A 22,653-nucleotide genomic window follows, 5' to 3' on the forward strand; every position below is an offset into this window, starting at 1 on the left:
ACGCGTCGAAGGATTGCCGCTAGTGTGCCACTAGTGGCAGGGATTCGTCGAGTCGAAGCAGATATCTAGAATCGGGGATATTGAAGTTACCACCACGTAACAGCGAGGACTTCATTTTGATCCCCGCTCCTTTGATTTGTCACGGACAATCGCAAAGGGACCAACACGAACTATCCCAGTCATGTGCATGCGGTTATTATTATATATTACTTTTCCCTGACGAATTGTTATTATAAGGACAATACTTGAGCTCCGGCTGTCAAGAGTAACTCCTGCCTTTACATCATGAAGTGAAAAATCTTGAGATGGGTGCGTATAATTGTATGAATTTAGTTGGCAACTGTCGCCGATCACTAGCAAGTGAATATGGGAGAACTATGAAAAAAGTAAATAGACGCTTGCCATTTTGTTATAAAATTACATGACGAGTGCATTTGATCTGATTCCAAACAGTTATCGTCAAATATACACGGTTAATGGAGCACTCTGATTAGAAATATTAAAAATACTTCAACGATTTATCACTCTACAAGCTGTGTCTTCACAATCGCCTCCGTGGCGAATTCGGAAGAACACGCACCTAATAACCCTCAGGTTGGTGGTTCACGCCCAGCTCAGGGCACTTTATTTTTACTTTTTTTTAAAAAATGTTTGTAGACTCACCTTAATGCAAAGGCGATTTAACGTATTTTAGGGGAACAATTTTGTGGTTCGTTGGCGTTCCGTCGCTTCTCTGCCAGTGGTGGTATAGTTTTCAAAGCGGAAGTGGGACCAATTTTTGGCTGCCGGACCACCAATTTTTGGGGACATGTCGCTAGTTGTCTATCGGTAGTCCACCGACGCTTACGGCATGGGGTTGTCCCCTCACAAGTGAGGCAGATTGTAATCGACCAAGAGTGTTTGGGAAAAATGGGAAACATCTTCCGACTTCGACTTCTGAATAATCCGTTTAGGATCAAGTCGAATCAAGGCTGAGTCACGGGAAGGTAGAACAAGTGAGGCAATCTTTCCAAGCACTACGCTGAAGAGCCTCTGTCTCATTCAAGACTTAGACTCTCCAGGAAAAGTAACAAGTTTATTACTTGTAATTTATTCTTTGAGTCAAAGTATTTTGCAATAAACCATCGTTTTGTAAGATATTTTTACGATTGTATACTATTAATTTCGAAAATTGTACACATAATATAATTTCCCATCATGGATTTGAAAAAATCAAAGTTCGAACAAAGAAAGATCTTCGATCCACATGTCTCTTTCATTATTGACCCTTAATTTATTTTAGTCCTAGGCAAAGCGAATCGACGGGATGGCTCTAAGTGAAAACATTCATTTAGATGGTTAAGTAATCTGGAAATTCCTGCTGTTATTTCACGAAACACAACAAATCTTGAGAAACAAAAACAATTTTGCTTACCAGGGGAAGGGAATAAATCATCTGCTTACGTTTGCTTAACTAGGAAGAAGGCAAGGGCGCCGATCCTAGGGGGCCGGGCCCCCCAAAGCTCATGTAGGCCCCCTTTGTATTTATGAATATACAATATTTGGCATCATTTGAATGCAATTTGCCTTAAAATCCTAATATATATCGTCTGCATTTGAATGCCCTCCCAGAAAAAAAAAAATTTACAGAGAAATCGGCGCCCTTGGAAGAAGGTCTAGTGAAAGGAATAAAAATGTGATAACGTAATGCTTGAACAACTATATCTAATGGAGAAAAGTAAATTAGTATTCAAAACTTCTTTCAATTTTAAGCATTTCAAAGATTCTCGTAATTTAGTAGCGTCCCGAATTTGCATTTTTGAAGTACGGGTACTCTATCTATACCTTAACGTTTCAGACCACGCACTTAAGCCGCTTTACCACAAGAGGCACATAGGAGTTTTTCTTTCGATTTCCTAAGGAATATTGAGAATGGTATGACTTTTAAAACTATGTTTAAAAAAGAATACATATCGACACAATAAGATGATAATCTAATACCTAGGAAATATATTGAATTGTTTTTAATTTGTTCTCACGCTACCAAAACAGTATTTATTTTCTTTTATTCCAGCCTTTTAATATAAGCATTTCACACTATTGTCTGTTCTAGGACAATACAATTCTAGTTCATGTATATGCTAGCTTTGGAAATACAGTAGAATTTCGCTTATCCGACATAAACAGGCAGGCAGAACGCTGGATAATATGGATGTGTTAAGAAAAGACCTGTTAAAAGTAAAACTTATGATATAATTTTACATATTACACATCTAATAATAATGTTTTATAACAAATAACTGCACTGCACTGAATCAGGGACGTATCCAGCGTGAGGGCCTGAGGGCTGTCCCCCTCCGAAACTCAAGCACTTTTTAATAAACATGCTTTTATCCTTTTGAGATTCTTTTATATCAGTTTACTAATAGTCAGTGTCCAAACTTTGGGCAATGTGCTGTTGTCTTGTTATAATTCTAAGAACATACATTAATGCCATTATACCATTTGGAATTAAAGAACAGGAATTAAATAGGATTAACATTTTGTTTCCGTTCTGTTTTTAACTTTAATATATTAGAACGATACACTCAATGTCTTCTTGCTATTTTTGTTATGTGATATACGTAGCAGACAGTTTTCTTTAGTTACATTTCTCTCGAAAATATGTTTCATTTTGTTTGTGCTATAATGCAGTTTCCAAAGTAAACCGGTTTATAAATGAAAAGTAGGAAAAAGTTTAAGAGAAATACAGAACTGTTGCATTATTATTATTATTATTATTTGTAAGGACGTATCTTCGCCCTTACTGGTTTGCTGTAATAAGGTAAAAAAGATTAAATATATTTTATACATATTTATATGTTTAATTAGTAAGACTATATATTTATAATCTATTAGGTCTGGCCAGACACACATCTATATATATATATATATATACATATATAAATTGTAGAGAATAACTTGTGTATAGAATTGTATTCATAGTTTGTGCTTATTTTTTTTTTCTAACGTACTTTTTTTCCTTTAGCTTTTAAATATTTGGTGGCTGAAAATTTTAGAATGGAATTACTAGAATCTCGGAGGGTTTGCCTACCCAAGCTGTTCTTTTTCTTTAGCGAAAATATAAACCTAATAAAAAAGAGAAAGTAACGCGTCCACCGACCATATAAAAGAAGACCCTCAGTCGTAATTTTTTAGAAGATGGTCAGGAGGGCTAAGTGATGTCCTTTTGAAATTCTCTGTCTTCTGGTAGGGAACTATCTAAATGATGATAGTTGCAGAGAGAAGTAATTTTCTCTGGGCCTAAGTGATGGCCGTAGAAATATTAATTTAAAACGAATTCATGTAGGGAACTATCTAAGTGATGATAGTTGCAGAGAGAAGTAATTTTCTCTGGGCCTAAGTGATGGCCGTAGAATATGTTGAAATAAATTCATGTAGGGAAGGCCTGAGTGATGGTCTATACAGAAGCGTTGATTTAACTGAGTTCTGAGATTCAAATGGCTAATATATTGAAGTATTAGATATTTTTTTTTTTTATTTAGGCCAGAGGAGACCAAAGTGATGGTGTTCTCTTTAAGGAAGTTAACCTTCTATGTTCACAAGTGGGTGTCATAGATGAAAGGTTAATCTAATTTTTTTTCTGATAGAAAGTTGAAGTCAGACTTTCTTGATAGAAGTAGGTCATCGGTCGAAGCTAGTTCGAAGTGGCGGACAGCGGGTTTCCGAGTAGAGTAAATTTGGGAATCTGTGGGCATCGATTAAGATAATTTCTAATCAAAAGATACAAAGGTTAATTAGTTAAGGCTTAAAGAACTTCGATGACAGAATTTTGATTATTTGTACATATGTATATTTGCACTTTTATTCTAAAAATAAATTAATATCAATTCTACATGTGTTATATATTAAATATATATTTCTCAGAGCAAAAACCTACAACCTTAGTTTGATAGATAAAAATTAGATTTCAGCTAAAACCTTCGGTTGTAGGAGAAGAAGAGGATTAAGACAATTTATTTTTATTATTAAAGGTAAGATAAGAGTAATGCTTTATGAGAGAAGCATTATACTTAATTATGTAGTGGCCTGTTACATGCTATGCATTTGAGGTTATGGAGAAGAACAGGTTAAACCACTAACATATTATTATTATTATTATTATTATTATTATTATTATTATTATTATTATTATTATTATTATTATTATTATTATTATTGATATTGATATTTTTAAAACATTAGAATTACGTGCTTACGAGGATTCGTGTTGGGCCCCCTCCGAATAGAAAACCTGGATACGTGTCTGCACTGAATGATAGATGTATGAGTCAACGTGTAGACGGGCGCGCTAGGCGATATACTCCAGAGCATGAAAAATAGATTAAGACCACAACTTGCAGTTCTTCTTGCCGATTGGTGCTTTCTGCAATGATATATCGGATCATACGGTATGTGTAACAAAGGATGGTCGGATAAGCGAGACCATGGTGTATTGGTGTTTCACGCACCTAAACCTGTAAAATGTTTGTATAAACGATTATCTTTCACTCCCTAGCTAAATTTGTGGGTATGATCACACACCTTGCCTCATAAAGTATAGTCTTATAAAGAAAAAAATATTTTTTTTTAGCTAAAAGCTAAAGGGAAGTCAACTTCAGTAATTTACTTTAGGATTTTTTTTTTGTTTTTTTTTTAATAATGGCAAACTAGTCCATTTCATCACGATAAATCACGTTTGATATTAAGATGTCTTTTTCTGTCCGTATATATCCTTTACATTTTGTTGGAGACAAAATTGTTATTTTCCCAAGAAAACAGGGTGAGAGAAGCTATACAACAACATGAACTGAAAACAATAGCTATTACCAATACTGTAATCCTGGATATCAATAAGTTGTCCTTAGTATATTGCTTCGGTTCTTATTAACATGAAAATTATAATGTTTTGTAAAAAAAAAAAAAAAAAAAAAAGGATGGGATAGGATGGGATTCGATGTGGTGTCAAAATAATAAAATATCTACGAGTCTGCCACTCTATCCTCCTAACCACAGAGGCTACGTTGTGTTTGTTCTTTTTTCTTAAGAAATAATCTTCATAACCATGGTGCGTATCGCTTCGAACCTTAACATAAGAGTTTTTCTGTTTAATTCTATATTTTCGTACGACATCTTAGTTACAGAAGCTAATTTATATTTGGCAGGCAATCTACACACTAGGTTTTAACCAATAAATGCAACATTTTGGTTCAGTATCCAGTTCCTTCATCCATCTCCTCGACTTCCCTACTGAATTCCCTCCGCAATCGTGCTGTACTACTGAAAAAATCCCTAGAAATCATCGTTGCCAGTATACACAAAACCGAGCATAATTTTGTTTTTTGTTTATATTTTTATTATTTTATTATATTTTTTGGAAATATCTCCTTAGATGGATTGCTTTCTATTATCTCCACATACTAATAACTCAATTTTATCCATAAACGTAAGGAAAAAGGAATAAATACGGAAAATCGTGAGTTACAGTATACGCGCAATTTTTTTTGCGCATGGGAGTACCTTGACTAATCGTGGATGGCTAATCATAGTGGTCGGAGCGGAAATGCCTTGTTCACCCGCTACGTATAATAATATACCAAGCAGTGAACGGGTGAGGCTGTGCCAAGTTATACCCCCAAAACGCCGGAAAAACGCGGAAAATGAAAAATTTATGCTAGTAAACTAATAACTACCGGAGGGAACACACGACCAAAATCACGGCAGTAGTGTCACACAAACAGTGTTGCCATCCCAACTCACACTTCTAGCTTTTCAAGTAGAACGTATGATATGTAATTTTTAAGAACGTATGTGACATTAAAACAATTGGCATAAAACGTGAAAGAAAATAAGCAAAAAGTGAGTTATTAGTATTGTCAAATAAGGTAGATATGAGGCTCTAAAGTTGAGAAATTATTGGGTCCGTACAATGAAACGAACAAATGTATAACAACAAGACTGCAGAAGGACCAAATGTACAGTAGAGAGTAAACCATAGCATGCACAGTATCCAGTGACTAACGGTCTTGATACGTCATGTCGAGTGTGCGCCTAGGGCGAGAAATATACGTATTCTTCCATACTAAATGTGACTTTTCTGTTGTACGAATTGGTGTATTATATTAAAATATTTTGCACCTGTATGTTACTGGTAACCGAAATGCAGTGTGTTTTATCTTCATCGTTGACTCACATGCTAACTATACGTTTCCTATACTCTCGACTGACACCTATCACAGTTCATTAATCTTTGTGAATCGATTCTGACGTACTTTCTTGACACAGATTTGTTATCTTCCGTGTCACAGCTTTTCTGTACTCTTTTTAGGCGCTACCCCTTCGTTTCTGTGGTTTGGAAGGCAAGCAGGATTTTATACAGTATTGAAACCCCAAGACAATTCGTTTTATAGCTCTCGAGAACGGTTCGAGATATCGATTCCACACAAACGCCATAATAGTTGTGCACTACAGGAAGACTTGTTGTTCACATTTCGACATAATGTCTCATGGAATTTCTTCTCTCTACGGCAACTCTACCATGTGCCCTTTTTGAGTGAATCCCGTATCAAGCCCGTTAGTCACTGAATTCTGTGCATGCTGTGGTTTACTCTCTACTGTAAATTTGGTCCTTCTGCAGTCTTCTTCTTGTTGTACATTGTTCATTTCTCTACATAAACCCCATTATTTCTCAACTTTAGAGCCTCATATCTCCCTTATTTGGCAACAATGATAACCCTCCTTTTGCTTATTTTCTTTCACGTTTTATAACGTTTGTTTTAATGCCATAAAACGGTATATGTTCTATCTGAAAAACTATAAATTTGTATTGGGATGGCAACACTGTTTGTGTGGCACTACTGCCGCACCGCTCTCGTAGGTATCAGCTTACCTGCTTAAAGTTTTCATTTTCTGCCTTTTTCTGGCGTTTTTGGGGGTATAACTCGGTTGGTATATGTATTATACGTAGCGGGTAAACAAGACATTTCCACAGCAAGTGACTATCGCCACGATGATTAGCGATCCACGATTAGTCAGGGTACCAATTTTCGACGAGGGTAACGACTAGAAGCAAGAGATATTGTAGACTTCAACTTAATCTGACATTTTTTTTTTAAATCACATTTCCAATCGTGCTATTCCTTATGCTATGATTTGGTATTTTAAAATGTTTCGTAAACAGCATTCACTGGTATACACATTATCTAGCATCTTTTGCATGCATACTTTGTCAAAATCTTTCCTTCTATTCGTAAGACTCTCCAATCGCCAATATTCATAGCTATGTGAATAGTAACTCATTTTCATTTTAAAACATAACACTCGAACAAAATATTTTCGCACAGATTTTATCTTGTTTGTCAAAGTTTTAGAAACGCTGTTCCATATTACCGATCCAAACTCTAGTTTTGGTCTTACGAATAATTTATGTGTGTGTGTGTGTGTGTGTGTGTTTTATCGCTTTGAAATACAGGCCATTGTTTAAAAATAAAACCTACTTTCCTTCTGACACCTTATACAATAGAATTTATTTGGTAAAAAACCTTAACTGACTTGTCAAGTGTAATACCTAGATTTTTTAATAATGTTTATTTTCTCAACTTGTACACTACTGATTTCGTATTTACCGACATAATATTGAGTCTTATTTATGTATGTATTAAATTTATTAAATTTTATTAAATTTTGTTTTCTTTCCATTAATTCTTTTAGTAAACATAGCTCCAACATAGCTCTTACATCACGTATTTACTACATCTAAATTTTGCTGTAGAAAATAATTATCATATTCATTGTTGACTAATCTGAACAGCTTCATATCGTCAGTTTATAACAAAATGTTAGAGTATTTGATTTTTCCGGAACATCATTTAAAAATAAAGAAAATAAGAAGAGCCCCAAGAGCAACCCTTGTGGTATTCCATTTTTTATATAGATTACACGAGGCTTAATTTTAACTTTGTATATTCTATTTGACAGATAGCTTTTAAAACAGCGAATGTATATACAAGGATGCTAAACCAACATTCGATAACTTGCTACTAAAATGTTTATGACTAACAGAATCAAAAGCTTCTGAAATATCTATGTATATTACATCGACTTCCAATTTATTCTTCAGTGCATGCTAAGTAAAGTCTGTAAAAAGGATTAGATTGGTTACAATTATATTGCCCTTATAAAAATATGTTGAGAATCATTTAAGTTCTCTCTTACATTAAAATTTATGTTTATGTATTCCTATAATTAGTTCAAATATCTTCGAGAATGTGTTGACAAGAGTTTTTGCCTGTAGTTGTCGTCATTTTGTCCATCCCTGATTTATATACCGGTACAATACAGGCCCGCAACCAGAGGGTGCTAGGGGGCCAGGACCCCCTAAACTTTTCGTGGCCCCTCCAGATCTTAACACAAAATGCTATTATTAATACAAAAACCACAATTTAGCTATTTGTAAGACATTTTTTTAATGACTTGGCCCCCCTAATATATTCATGCCTCCCCAAACCTCTGTAGCTGGTTGCGGGCCTGGTACAACATACACTTGCTTCCATATTGAAGGATATACGTCCGTACGCAATGAAATCTTAAATATATTTGCCAAACTAATTGAAAGCTCAGTTGCACAAAGCTTTTAATTCATAATATGGAATATTGTCTGGATCTGGAGTGGTGTTCGGTTTAATTAGTTTAATGGCCTATAATAATAATAATAATAATAATAATAATAATAATAATAATAATAATAATAATAATAATAATAATAATAATAATAATAATAATAATAATAATAATAATAATAAACAAAATAAAAGTGGTGGTGGGATTCAAACACAGATCGTGTGTTTTACTGTAGGACACGTTACATTTTCTGCACGCCAATTAATAGTAAAAACTTTGTTAGATGCTTTTTTTCTTTTTTTGGACATGTTACACGCGGGTTTGCCACATCATTATCGGACCCTACCATCGAAACAAGGCCTCGTCTTCCTTTTATCTCTAGCATCGCACCCCGCTGAGCCTGGGGGTGAATTTTATAGCACCCGAGTTTTTTTTTTTTTTTTTCTGGTTCTTCTCTCACTACGTTTTCTACTCTCAGCTCTATCTAGCAAAGGAAATGGATCTGTTTTTAGAGATGTAAGGGGTTGGAAAAACTTGAAAGTTTTGAAAAATTCGAAGATTTTTTCACGGTACTTTTGCCAGAAAAATTTTGGCCTTTTTTTTAAAATCAATTTTAATGAAAAGTTAACAGTATGTTCCATCTTTCTTTACTCATTATAACACAATAAAAAACATTTAATTACTGTATTCTGAAAAAAAAAACTAAAGAATCATAAAATCGTTTATTCGACAGGAAAGAAAAAGGGCAAATTGATCGAGGCAGTGGGCTTTCTACGAGGTGCGTTCGGAAAGTAATCTCCGATTGGTCACTGTGCGTGAAGTATTGGGGGTAACGCTACAATCTTTGCACGGACATGCACGGTAGATAAGTCTGCATCCAGCCATAGTAAAGTGAAGGTTGTCTGATCACTAGTTCCACTTTGTTAGCGTCTTAAAATGCGTGTTGCAATAGAAAACCCCGCCAAGTGTGAGGTGTGAGCTATTATACGTTTCCTTATGATAAAAAAGATATTCGGCAGCAGCTATTCATGGGAAACTTTGTGCCGTGTATGGACCAAAGTGTGGTGAATGAAGAAGTTGTTCGTGAATGGGTTCGTTCATTTAAAAGTGGACTAACAAACGTTCATGACGAAGAGTGGAGTGGCAGGCCACCAGTGGTCACTGATAAACTCGTTCAGAAAATTGATAGAAAAATTCGTGAAAATCGACCTTTCACAATCTCTTCATGCATATGAAGAAGTGGCTTGGATATCAGTACCTTGGTGATGATGAGGAGTTGAAACATACGGTCACAGTCTGGCTCAACACATTAGCGGCAGATTTTTATGCTAGTACAAAGGTATTATAAGTGCTTAAATGTTTATGGAAACTATGTTGAAAATCAGAGTAAAGAAGCAGTTTTCAGATGTATATAATAAATTATTCTTATTTACTTTGATTTTTCATTTTTAATCAATCGGAGATTACTTTCCGAATGGCCCTCGTAGTTCTAACGAATTGTTTGTACAATTAGATTACAGTTCAACGACAGTACAGTTCAGTGTTTTAGTAAAATAATAATAATAATAATAATAATAATAATAATAATAATAATAATAATAATAATAATAATAATAATAATAATAATAATAATAATAATAATAATATTGTTAGCAATAACATTTCTGAAAATGTAGTTTCCGGCCAGACACTGAATATCGCACGATCGCTAATAAACCATTCATGGAATACAGTGCCATCTACGGAAGAAATAATAAATCAGTTTCTGTACAGCTACGTCAGTGCGTTGAAGACAATCATTTGATCAGTCGCTCTGCATTGAGCACATATCATACTACAGCCCACGCGGCTATTTCCGAGGCTACAGTGAAAGACTGTGGTTTCCAGGAAAGTCAGTACCCACCCTACAGCCCAGGTTTAGCAATGCAGCCTTGGCTGTATGTGCTGGAGTATTGTCATGCAGAATGTGATTTCAACGTACATCAATGGATTCAAAAGTGCTTGTCTGCTTTCAATGACCTGGCACAGCTAGACATTTGAACTGGCACATTATTTGTTTTATATATGACACTACAGGGTGGCAAGAAAGTTCCTTTACACCCGAACTAAATGTGTGTGACAATATAAGATGTAAAGATATTTTAGATTTTGAACTTCCCATCCTGATCATTGATATGACAGCAGTGCTCCTCACGTGAATTGTCATGTAATTGCCCACGGAGGAAGGAGAATAAAGTTGTGTGTTCTCCAGTTCATTGTCTCGTCTTTCCGTGTTTGGTAAATAACAATGGCAGATACCTGTGACTTCAGTTTGGAAGAGCGCTTAGTGACAAGACTGTGGGTCCATGAACGGAAGCACAGCAATGAAAATATGCCGCAGGTAGAGATGCGCACGAGACAAGATTTGAGACTGTCTCGTCTCGAAAATGTGCTGTAAAAGTGATGTCTCGACTCGAAAAACGTATATTTTTCTATTGGAAGAGCTGTGTCTCGACTCGAATTTTCTCAGGAAAATTCTGTCTCTACTCGACTCGTGCGCATCCCTAGCCGCAGGTGATGGATAGGTTTCGTGAACGATTTGATAAGGAGCTACCGAGTCATCAGATTTTGATCGCGTGAGAAGTGTTTTGGATACAATTGTTCTGGTCGTCCGCCAACCCGAAAAGAAACGTATGCGGAAATCATTGCGTCAGTGATGGGTTCACTCTGCAAGTCGATCAGAAAGCGTTCTGCAGAACTTGGAATTGCGAGGAGAACAACGCAGCTCTACATGAAATTGGATTTAGGCCTGCATGCATTCCGGTCAATGACCATCAATGAAGTAACCGATGATGACTTAAACCGGCGGCAGAAAGCATGAAGAATCTTATTGGAGGCCTTACCACCATTTCTGTTTGGAAGTGCGTTCTTCTTTCTGGTGAATGTGCTATTTATCGGAGTTTATGGGATAGGAATATCTTCATGCGGGCACAGGAAAATCCATATTTTATCAAGAAAATAAAACAATCCTCCGCACATCGTGCTTTAGGCGAGAATGACTGAAGAGCACATCTTTGGCCCGTACTTCTTTGAGGGTTATGTGGGCCAAGTTACTTATCTGGAGATGTTGAATAATTGACTTCTTCCACAGCTGTAGAATCTGGGCATCAACAACACGGCTGTTTACGAACACGATGAAGCTCTAGTCCACTTCGCACTTGTTTTTCGTAAACGCCTAAACGCACTGTTCTCTGAACAATGGATAATACGAGGTCTCCAAATTTATCAGCCCCTTATCTTTGACCGCCTCGAAATTCGGACCATACGACACCAAACCCTGTGATATATTATCAAATCACACGTTGGGAAGAAGCATAAAGTGGATAATGATGCTCTGTGCTTGAAGCTTTCCAGCTTGTGACGCCGCAGCTGCTAAAGCGGATGTGTAAAGGGACATGAAGCAATATCAAGCTCTGAAGGAATAATGGAGGCGCATATACGGATGTTTAGGACATATAACTGTAAGTATTATTCAGTATTATTAGTGTAGAATTGAAATAAGCGAAGGTGTAAAGAGACTTTCTGGACACCCTGTATATACCATGATTGGTTTATTAAAGTCAACGCGGTCAAAAACACCATTGAATTAACCTACAAATTTCTTTGTTAACGTAAGAGGGATATTTCAACAGGTCCTTCTAATTGAGGGTAGTCTTCTGGTTGACCTGCTGAAGAAAAACAAAAGCCATGTTGCATTTTCTATCTTTTTGTATATACAAAAGGTGATGTACAAACTTAGTCAACACGTTGTTTCATCTTTATAGCTCCGTACTTAAAATGTTTATTGCTTTGAAAGAAATACTGTAGTATTTTTTAATATTAGTGAAACTGTTACCATTATTGATAATGCCCAAATGATGGCAACAACGCACCCCGTCGACACAACACTCGTGTCGTTTATGGGTTGTTTGGAGCGTTATTTATAAATGCGGTTAGTTTTTGTTTTAGTACAAAGGAATGGGGACGATTTGAACTTAGCAAGTATACCAGTGACGTAATGATTCAATGCCAAGCAGGAAATTTTTGGAAATACCCTCGTAGTACATATCCAACATAAAAATAATATAACTCGATCATATATTTCGTTTCTAGATCAGTTTTAGCTTAATTTTTTGCTGAACATACATCTAGAGTCTTTTGCGCAGTCACATCGTGCTTAAAAAATGTTCCTCTGAATATTAAGAAGAAGCAAGGTCAGAAATCTATCTTTTATGATTGCAATTCTCAGACATATTTTGATGTGTCACATTGAAAACACACACAGACAGCCTATAGCAATTTGAAGTACAGAGTGGCTCATAATTTATGAATATGATGTTTCAAAGACTGCGGTAAAGATACTAGCATCATACCCTTCTCATTCCTTTCCTTACAAGAATTCCAATCTCTGTTCTCCATTGAATGGTCCACTAATGCACCATCCAAATCGTTACATGCCTGGAGACGAAGAGCAATGTTGTCACAAGCAGCTTGTGACTCGTACTGGTATCCTATGGAACTCTTCTGTGATAGCTTCTCTAGTTAGGCCAAATTTCGCATGAGATGTTGATACACAATGTTCTTTAAAACACCCCATAAGAAAAAGTCAGGTGACGTGAAATCGAGAGATCAAGCTGGCCACTTCGCAGACACACGTCTACCGATCCAGCGGTTCGGGGACGTTTCGTTCACTCCCACCATCCTGTCTGGCATACACTAATGGTTCTAAGTCCAGTGACCGTTATCCCCGGTCTCAGGCAACAGTGTTGCCATATAAAAACCTTCTGTCCAGAATCTCAAATACTACAGTCAAGCATCATAATTATGGGACACCCTGTACTTTATTGTACTGTACTGTACTGATTGGGAAATTCCTTCTCAACCTGTGTTTGAAGTTCCCCAACTGATCTACATGCTCTTGCTTTTCAAAATATTCTTATTGACAGTGGTTTCAAACTATAATCTAATTGTTTTGCTTAAGGAGAGCAACATTTTTCTTGAGGGGCCTGGCCCTCTGCTTCCTCTCTAATTACTCCAATACTAATAACTATTTAAATAAAAAGGGAGTTGTATAAAATTTACTTGTAATTCATATTAACTACATGTACGAATATGAATCCAAACCTTTGTACGATTCCTGTCTAAAACCATCTTTCTCCAGCCCAGACTTTTGGCTGTCCTTAACTCGTCCATTGATGGCCTTTTCTTGCAAGCAATGTATCTCAGATACAATGACTTCCATATTTCATCATTCAGGCACACCTGTTAGAAACAACGTTTCTATTAATAGATAAGAAGTTTGCAGTCAGAGGCATATTGGTAATTTTTTTAGACTTACAACGGGATTGAGAAAAACAAGTAATTTTGCCAGTAACAGTTAAGGCAAACAATTATGACAAAATATGGAATGGATTTGCTAGGAATTCAGGATGTTAGATGAGCAGGAAAGGGAGACCGTAAATTCTATGCTTTTTTTTTTAATTGAGAAGAAAATAAATATTAACAACTAGGAATAGGTTTTTTGTTCACAAGTGAATAATATCAGCAAATAAACGTGTCCAATCTCTTAATGGTATACTTACTTTTATTCTTCTTAAAGATCGTGGTGCAATTTTATAAAAATGACAGTTTTTACGGAGAAGTAGAACGTGTTTGCCCAACTTCCGCAGCACCATATGAAAATTCTATTAGGGGATTTTAACGCGAAAGCAGGACGACAGGATATTACCAATCCGATTATAGAGAATGAAAGTCTGCCTGAGGAAGTGATCACAACGGCGTTAGACTCGCGAACTTCGAGTGGCCCTGAGTAGCGTGGTAGCTTGCACTCTCGCCTTTGGTACGAAAGGTCTTGGGTTCGATTCCCAGTGGGACTGCGAGATTACACGCGACCAGTGCGAAAAGTCCCGTCTCGGAGACGAGAACTGAAATAGTTTTGCGAGGCACGTGACCACAACTGAAGGCTGGAGACGAGAAGAGAAGATAGCGTAGGTCAATGAAAACTTAACCCATGACCCACTGACCCACCGCTGAAACCACGACCCACCGTGAACCACTCTGTCACACAACCCACCATGATCCATAACCAGCCGTGACCCATTCTATCCACCATGACGCACTCTGACTTACCACCCACCAAAACTCATTGTCATCAACTCTCATCATAGCTAGAAAATAGAATTTATACAATTAAACCTTTAGAATTCTGATTACGGAAATACAGTGTTTATTTCCTTTGCACTTACAGCTGGGTGTGTTATATTTCTCTGGAAATTGACCACTACAACAATATTAACATTAAAAATTAGTTACAAACATATATATATATACCAGTATTAAGTGTTACATGTACCCCCCCGCAAAAAAAAGACATTTTCCTACTTCCCTAAAAACTCACCCGAATCATTGAGCTCTTTCATGGCTAAATAGTTAGCGTTCGTGCCTTTGGCGTGGGAGAGCCGGGTTCGATTCCCAGCAGGAGCTAATATAGTTCGTACGTTAATCAGAAGGTCTCGTCTCATCTAGTCGCACTGCTGAAAGGGACATTAAAATCAACTATACTCACCCGGATCATTTTTACTGCCCAGAAAAGGGGACATATCTGTGTAGATTAAGTCATTTGGTGACCCTAAACATACATAATTATTTATTGTAAACAATGTGCAGTGGCGTTATTTCGGGAGGGCAGGAGACAATGTCCCCCACTCTGAGTTCAAAAATTTGTACATATTTTGAAATCAACTCTATATTAATACATTAATAAAAACGTGAAACTCTTGTGTGGGCATAGAATTTTGTCTCCCCCCAAAGCAAAGTTTGAAATGATGCTACTGACTTTAGGTCTTAACTGTACCAGTATATTTCATTTCATTTAATTAGAACAGTATTTAATTAATTAGTTCCTTACTAATATATAAAAATATGTATATCTGTATTTCATTGGATTTTCGCATACAAGTGAATCACCTAGAACCATAAATTTTTACACAAATTGTTCTTTAACCATATCTTATCATATACGAAACTATTCTTTTCGATTTTCTACTCGAGGGGGGATTGGGATGGAGGGTACACATTCTGGATAATACAAAGTGTCTCAGGAGTCCTTCAAGATAGAGATGGCGTGGGTCAATAAAAACTTGACCCACGACACACCGTGGCATATTCTGACCCACCATGACCCACTCCGACCAACTACACACCAAAATCCGCGGTGGCTCAGTGGTAGAGCGTTCACCTCTGGTTCAATCCGAGCCTCCGCCAAGTGAACTTTGTGGTGGACAAACACCGTGTGCGTGGGTTTTCTCGGGGTTCTTCCACTTTCTTCATTCCACCATTTCTTTCATCACTCATCATCACCGTCCCTTTTAGCCTAACCGGCATATCCGTGGGACGTAAAACTCAAAGATTTTTCATTTTATCTCATTATGTCCACTATATGCGTGAATTTTTTTCCCCAAAAGTCTATCTTCGTTAACTGGAAGTCTATCTTTAACATAAATTTTTGCGAGTCCCGTCCGATTTCGCTAAAGATAGGTTTTATTGCATTTTCATCCTCCTAAATCCGATCCCACGAGCTGAAAATAATAATAATAAAAAAGGGCTTTGTATGCTATTAAATCTGCTGAAGACTCATCTCTATACAAAATTTGATGGCTTTAGGCGACTCTTTTCTATGCGAAAAGCTGATTATAGACGAATAATTATTTTGTTTTTATTAAATACCAGATGAAATACCTGTTCTTCGCACGGGGAGGATAAGGTTTATGCAATATATCAGATTTGTTGATAAAGAAATGAGTAAAATAAATAAATACTAAATAACGAAAAGCAACCCCTAAGATGTTGATCCTGTCAGAATGAGTGAGATAAATAAACAATGAATAGCAACGCCTTTTCGTTGCTCCTGTCAGTTGCCATGCCTTTCTTGCCTAAGCTTGGGCTCAAATGCGATCGGCATGGTCGCCATTCAGCTTAGTGATCTCGAAAACTACGGATTCGACACTAATCATTTTCGACATGTTATTTCACCCAATCCCCTCTATGGTAATGACAGTTATACCTGCACTTGAATGGCATCGAAGGTGTTACTATTCATCTCAGAGACCCTCAAAACTATGAATTTAACACTACCTGTAATATCAGTCATTTTGGATATGTCTTCCCCCCCAATCCCTATGACGATGGGGGGTAAAGTTGGACTTGAACGGCGTCAATAGTGTAGCTACTCATTTCAGCGACACCGAAAACTGTGAATTTGACAATAATATCAGTAATTTTCTATATGTTGTTCCCCCCCCTAATCCCTAAAACGATGGGGGCTAAAGCTTAACTTGAACAGCGTCTGAAGCGTCACTATTACTACTATTCACGTCACTACTATTCACGTCACTACTATTCACGTCAGCGACCCTAACGGCTATAAATTTGACACTGATATTAATAACTTTGGATATGTTGTTTTCTCCCTCCCTACTCCCCATGACGAGAGACCCGGGTTCGATTCCCGGCGGGAGCTCATGTGGTTCGGATTCCACGTTAATCAGTAGGTCCACGTCTCATATAGCCTCGCTGCTGAACGGGACGTAAAACTCAAAATCAATCAATCAATCCCCATGACGATGGAGACTAAAAATTGAACGGCGACGGGATATGTTACTATTCATCTCAGTGGCCCACCAAAATTTTGAATTTGATACTAATATCCGGCGTCCTGGATATATATTATATCCTTTTATGCATAAATTTTGATCCCCAGTTATTTTTCCTCCACCTCGAAATTCAATTCTTTATTTCTTTAAAGTTCTCTTTGATACTCTTTGCTGTGAATAAATGTGGAGATAAAAATATCTCTATCAAAATAAAAAATAGACTTTAAAAAAAATCGTTTCCGCTATCAGATTTATCTTTTATATTTTAGCAACTGCCATGTATTTCTTTTGCGACTCCCTAGAGATCCCAACCTCCAGGCTGACAAACCCCAACTTACAGTTTTGAACGTTTATAAACCAATTTATATTGATTATTCACTTCACTGTAAAAATTTCTTCACCAGTATTTATTTACATTGAGGAAGCGGCATTTTTTTTTAATGGCTGGAGGAGGCAGAATTGTTAAATGTGGCTCTGCCTATGTGCGTGTCTCCGGTAGTCTCTATGTGAGGCAGAAGTATGGACGATACGAAACAGAAGTAAAATTATGAAAGTATTAAAGTACTCTGGCATCCCATACAATAGGCCTATCAGTGGGTAAAGGTAGACTAGCCGCGTGGCAACGTTGGCCCTTCGTTGGAACTGGCCGCTTTGTTAACCATTTGCCAACTATAATATATCGTTAAGAAGTTTGATTGAGATAGAGAGTGTGAGGTGGAAACTGTTGGGTAAATGATGGTGAATTATTGGTTGACCAACATACACTTTAAACTACATTGAGACCATCTATTCGTCTTTATTTTTACAACAACGGCTTTTTCTCAACTAGCCGACCATTAACCAACGGTAGGACTTACATAGTGTGCTTCTAGAGTATAAATATCGCGAAGACTGAAGAAAAGATGGTGGAATGGAAAGGATTAGGATTTAGGTTTTCGAGCATTTTGCATCTATGACCATGTTAGCCTATTACGTATGAGGGATGACGTCCCACGGAGATCATAATATCCGAGGAAAAGGAAGGGAGAAAGGATTGGGAAAGAAGGAAGCGGCCTGAGACGTGTATGTTAGCTACTATCCCGACATTTGTCTCACAAGAATGGGGAAAACCCAGGAAAGCCTCTTTCAGAATGGCTGTCCTCAAAAAGCTTTTAACTTCTCGAACCGAATCTTCCCACCGGGAATCGAACTCGGGACCTCTCGCACCATGGAATAAAAAGCGAAGGAGAAAGGCCAAAGATTGGATGAGGAACTTTAACAAATAGCAGTGTCACGTCAAGTGTACACCCTGTGAAGGAGTTTGGTTTGCATGTCGTGATTGTTTCTTGATGTTAAAACCGGCAATAGCAGTACATTTCAACCACTTCCGGTTTTAGCAGAGAGATGAGAGTTTAATTGGAATGTATTCTTAGAACGGTTAAATGATTGCAAACAAATACTTCTTGTTATCTACTACCTTTTCAACTCTATAACGATCAACGTTACAACCGGAAGTGATTGATATTTATCACTTCCGGTTTGAATAGACGGTTAACAGATAAGATGGCACCCATTCTTAGAACGCAAATAGATTTAAAAAAGGCTTCTCGCTACTTCTGATTGTTTTTGCTCTGTATAGATCAACATTGAAACCGGAAGTTGTAGTGGATTTCTACCACTTCCGGTTTTGTAGAGAGTTAAAGATATAGAGGAATTTTTCCTAAAGACCGTTAATCGATTGCAGGAAGCCGTTACTCGCTATCTATTACCGTTTCTGCTCTATAGTCATTAACGTTGAACCCGGAAATGGTTGATTTTTTTTTTTTTTTTTTTTTTTTTTTTTGCCATTTCCAACTTCCTCCTACGCCAATGAACTCGATTTTTAACTTTTCACACTCTATATTTTGGTCGAAATTGATGGTGATTTATCCAGCATAGTTCTTGAATTTATTTTTGCCTCTCGGATGGACGGACACACGGACAGAGAGGATAAATATACAGGGCAAATCAAAAGGATGGACGTGATTTCATAAATTTATTCTGTGAAATCTTATAAACATGTAATTGTGAGAAATGCGTTAACTTTCAAAATTTTAGTTTCCACACAGTGTTTCCACTTTCTACCGCTAAGTCACCAGCGAATAGTTAAGGAAAATGGCGTTGACTGGGAAACAGAGATCTTTTTGTGTGCTTGATTATCATGTAAATAAGTCAGTGATTAACGTTCAACGGTATTTGCGTATCAAATATCGGAGAGACCCACCTACGGGTAAGGATCATCTTCACATACCACCACCAGATATTGAGTGGGTCAGTGGGTCGTGGGTCTACAGATTGTGACACGCCGTGACCCACTCTGACCCACCGAAACACCATTATTCACTCTGCCCCACTGACCTACAACGTCCAACCAATCCACTCCGCTCAATGCATTGTAGACAGCATCTTCTGAACACTGGTGAATTTGTCTACGTTTACTTTCAAGACCTCAATTTTTTTTTCTTTTCATTTGTTTCTATTTACTTACCTGACATGAGTAGGGGAAAGTGGGATACAGTGAGATAAGAGCTTTTCTTGATTATTTGTCGCATGAAGCTGAAAATGATGGATGTACAGACATGCTGCTGTTGACCTTCCTCTGTCACCTTAGTTGGCAAATGGCTGACGCGAAGGATACAGGCTGTGAGAGAGTTCAGTGATTTTCAATTAAGCAAAATTAAATTTTCTGTATTTCCTTTAGTGTCTGAAGAAATCAAAGTAAATCAAATAATTGGAGATTAATTTCAGACCATGAGATACTTTATTATTTGTCGATATTTATCACAATATTGTTAATAGTTAAACTTTTTTGTGGTTCCGAGGAAATACGATTGATGCTATTGGGGCACAGTGAGACACTTCCTTCAAACAAAATAGATATGTGTCCAGAGAAGAAATTATTGGCTGAGGAAAGAAACATCAAGAAAACAACAAAGAGGAAACAAGTACAAAATTAAAAGAGATGCCTATTTGACTACGAAGTCGATCCAGACGTAGAGGGAGAATTGGTCGAATTGCCCTCATCAGGTGAAGAAATTGAATTATTGCTTGAAATTGGCCCAGATGATGTTATACTACGATGGAAACATAAATGAGGATGATTATGTTCTGGTAGAATTTCACTGTAAAAAGGACATTTATTATATTGTGAAGGTTCTGAAGCTGAATGGTGATATCAATAACTATATAGTTAGCATTCTGCGAAAAAAAAAAAAAAAATGTACGGAAAATTTATTTTTCCAGTTGTTCAGGATATTGCAGCTGTAAACGCAAATGACATCAAACTGAAGTTACCACAACCGCTAATACATTGTAAAACTAAATGTCAAATGTGATACTTATCATTTTCTGTTGATTTTCATCTTTTGGATATACGTTGAACTTCGTAACAGAGAACGAAACATTTAAGTGCGTGTATATCTCACTCTACCCCAATAGTGGGGTGCAGTGAGATAAATTGTCATATTTTGTTTATAAGTAAGTAAACCAGAGATGATTAACATTAAGATAAAATAACCAATATTGTATGATAGCCCAAACTACAACCTTCTGTTCAGTTTTTGTTTCATTTTAATATCTCATATAATACACGAGTTATTACTTACGGAAGAAATGTCTCACTGTACCTCACTTTACCCTATATGTAAGTGAAAACCATCAGGCACTGTTGGATATTGACATTTGTAATTGTAATAATAGCAATAGGACTTACTACCTTGCTTTCGAGACACAGTCGAATTTTACAGGTTTTTTTTTTTTTTTTCCTTTTTCGTTGGCCTGCTTTATCTTGATTTGAGACTCAAATTTCACCCTATTTTCCACTGAAAAGTATTTGTAATTCAACAATTAAACAATTATATATATGATAAATAAAATAAAATTCATCGTAAGATGTCCCATGACAAACACTTTACCATTTTATGTCGTAAAGGTCAGATCCACCAGTATTGTGACAGAGCGGTGCTTGAGCGATTGACCGTAGAAATTCAAACTCCGATTAGTGACAATTTCACAACCTTATTTTATTACAAGTGTACAAGTGTAAACTCTTTATTCAGTTGAGAGGAGGGAGTGGATCATTGGTCAGAGTTGATGATGATACCCCATCAGGATCCTGCCGCCTATAGTCGGACAATTTGTGCATGCCGACCAGATGCCGCGGTCGGATTGCCGGCGCCGGACACCGGCGTCTTTCCGCTCGATTTTCGACCGCGACGAGCAAAAAGAGATTCGTTCACCAATAGAAAACAAAGAGAGTTAGAAGGTAATTTGTTACTTTAAAATACGAATTAGGGCTTATATTTCCCTCGTATAAAGCTTTCTCGAAGCAGTCGGCAGACAGTCGGACGACGACTGCAAAAAGAGACTGCCGGCAATTTCTTGAAAAGCGACGTCGGCACGACGTCGGCGAAAGTTGCAATAACGCGTACCAGCGGCAAAGAGTCGAATTTTGGAAAATGAATAGAGCCTGTATCTTCTTTAATGATGAAGTAAAAATTGAAACTGTCCGAAGGTTTTTCTTGTGGGTGGGCACTAATTCCATAAAATATGTCTTGTGAAAACGGAGTCGGCAGAAAGTCGGCATACAGCGGACGGAACGACAGCGTCAAAGGATGGTTGTATAGACGTCGAAACGTTGACGGCGTGCCGACCACGAAAAAGGTAAATGCATGAAAAGAAATGTAGTAAAGGGACTGCACGTAAAGGGTATATGAGAAGTAAATACTTAAAATAAATTACAAGTACGAGAGGATCCTTGACAAACATTTTGCAAGGAGACGGCAAACAGCGGACGGCGACCGCGGCAAATATTGTCGGAAAGACGCCGAAACGTTGGCGGCGTGCCGACAAGTAAAGGAGCCGAAAGAAAGTCGGCAAACAGCGGATGGACCGACCTTGAAAAGATGCTCGGACAGGCGCCGAGCCGCCTTTGCCGCTGAAGAGCCTGATTGCAGAAATCGTAGTCTGGTTGCGCTGCCTGTATGTTCGGTTCGCGTTCTTTATTTGTCACATTGTGATGCAGTGTGGGTAAAGTCCTTTAAAAAAATTCGTTGAGATAAGTTTACAAATAGGGAAAATAATGTTTATCATAAAAATATTCATTCATTGGAACTGTACGCAGTTGCTGGTTAAGCAAATACCACGAAAACATGAAGTGAGAGAGTGGTGAGTTAATTTAATATTATTCATATACATTTGCATATATTATTGCACTTATTATGCATATACATGGGGTGAGTTAATTTAATATTATGCATATACATTTCAAATTGTCATGAATTTTATATGTTGTGTTACATATGTTAATTGTTGCTGCGCATGAAAAAGA

At 37.1% G+C, this 22,653-nt stretch overlaps 1 protein-coding gene across 2 annotated transcripts in view; it reads right to left on the minus strand.

The window, feature by feature from the left end:
* The window catches only part of LOC145662373 (uncharacterized), a 134,992-nt gene that overhangs the window by 11,333 nt on the left and 101,006 nt on the right, over nucleotides 1-22,653 (minus strand). For both annotated transcript variants that reach the window (XM_081727888.1, XM_081727887.1), the window contains exon 4: nucleotides 13,780-13,917. In XM_081727888.1, the coding sequence (XP_081584014.1) occupies nucleotides 13,780-13,917 (138 nt within the window). The remainder of the gene's footprint in view (nucleotides 1-13,779; nucleotides 13,918-22,653) is intronic.

The sequence above is a fragment of the Thermobia domestica genome, chromosome 10 (genome assembly GCF_964235325.1).
Source record: "Thermobia domestica chromosome 10, izTheDome1.hap1.1, whole genome shotgun sequence".
NCBI classification, from domain to species: domain Eukaryota; kingdom Metazoa; phylum Arthropoda; class Insecta; order Zygentoma; family Lepismatidae; genus Thermobia; species Thermobia domestica.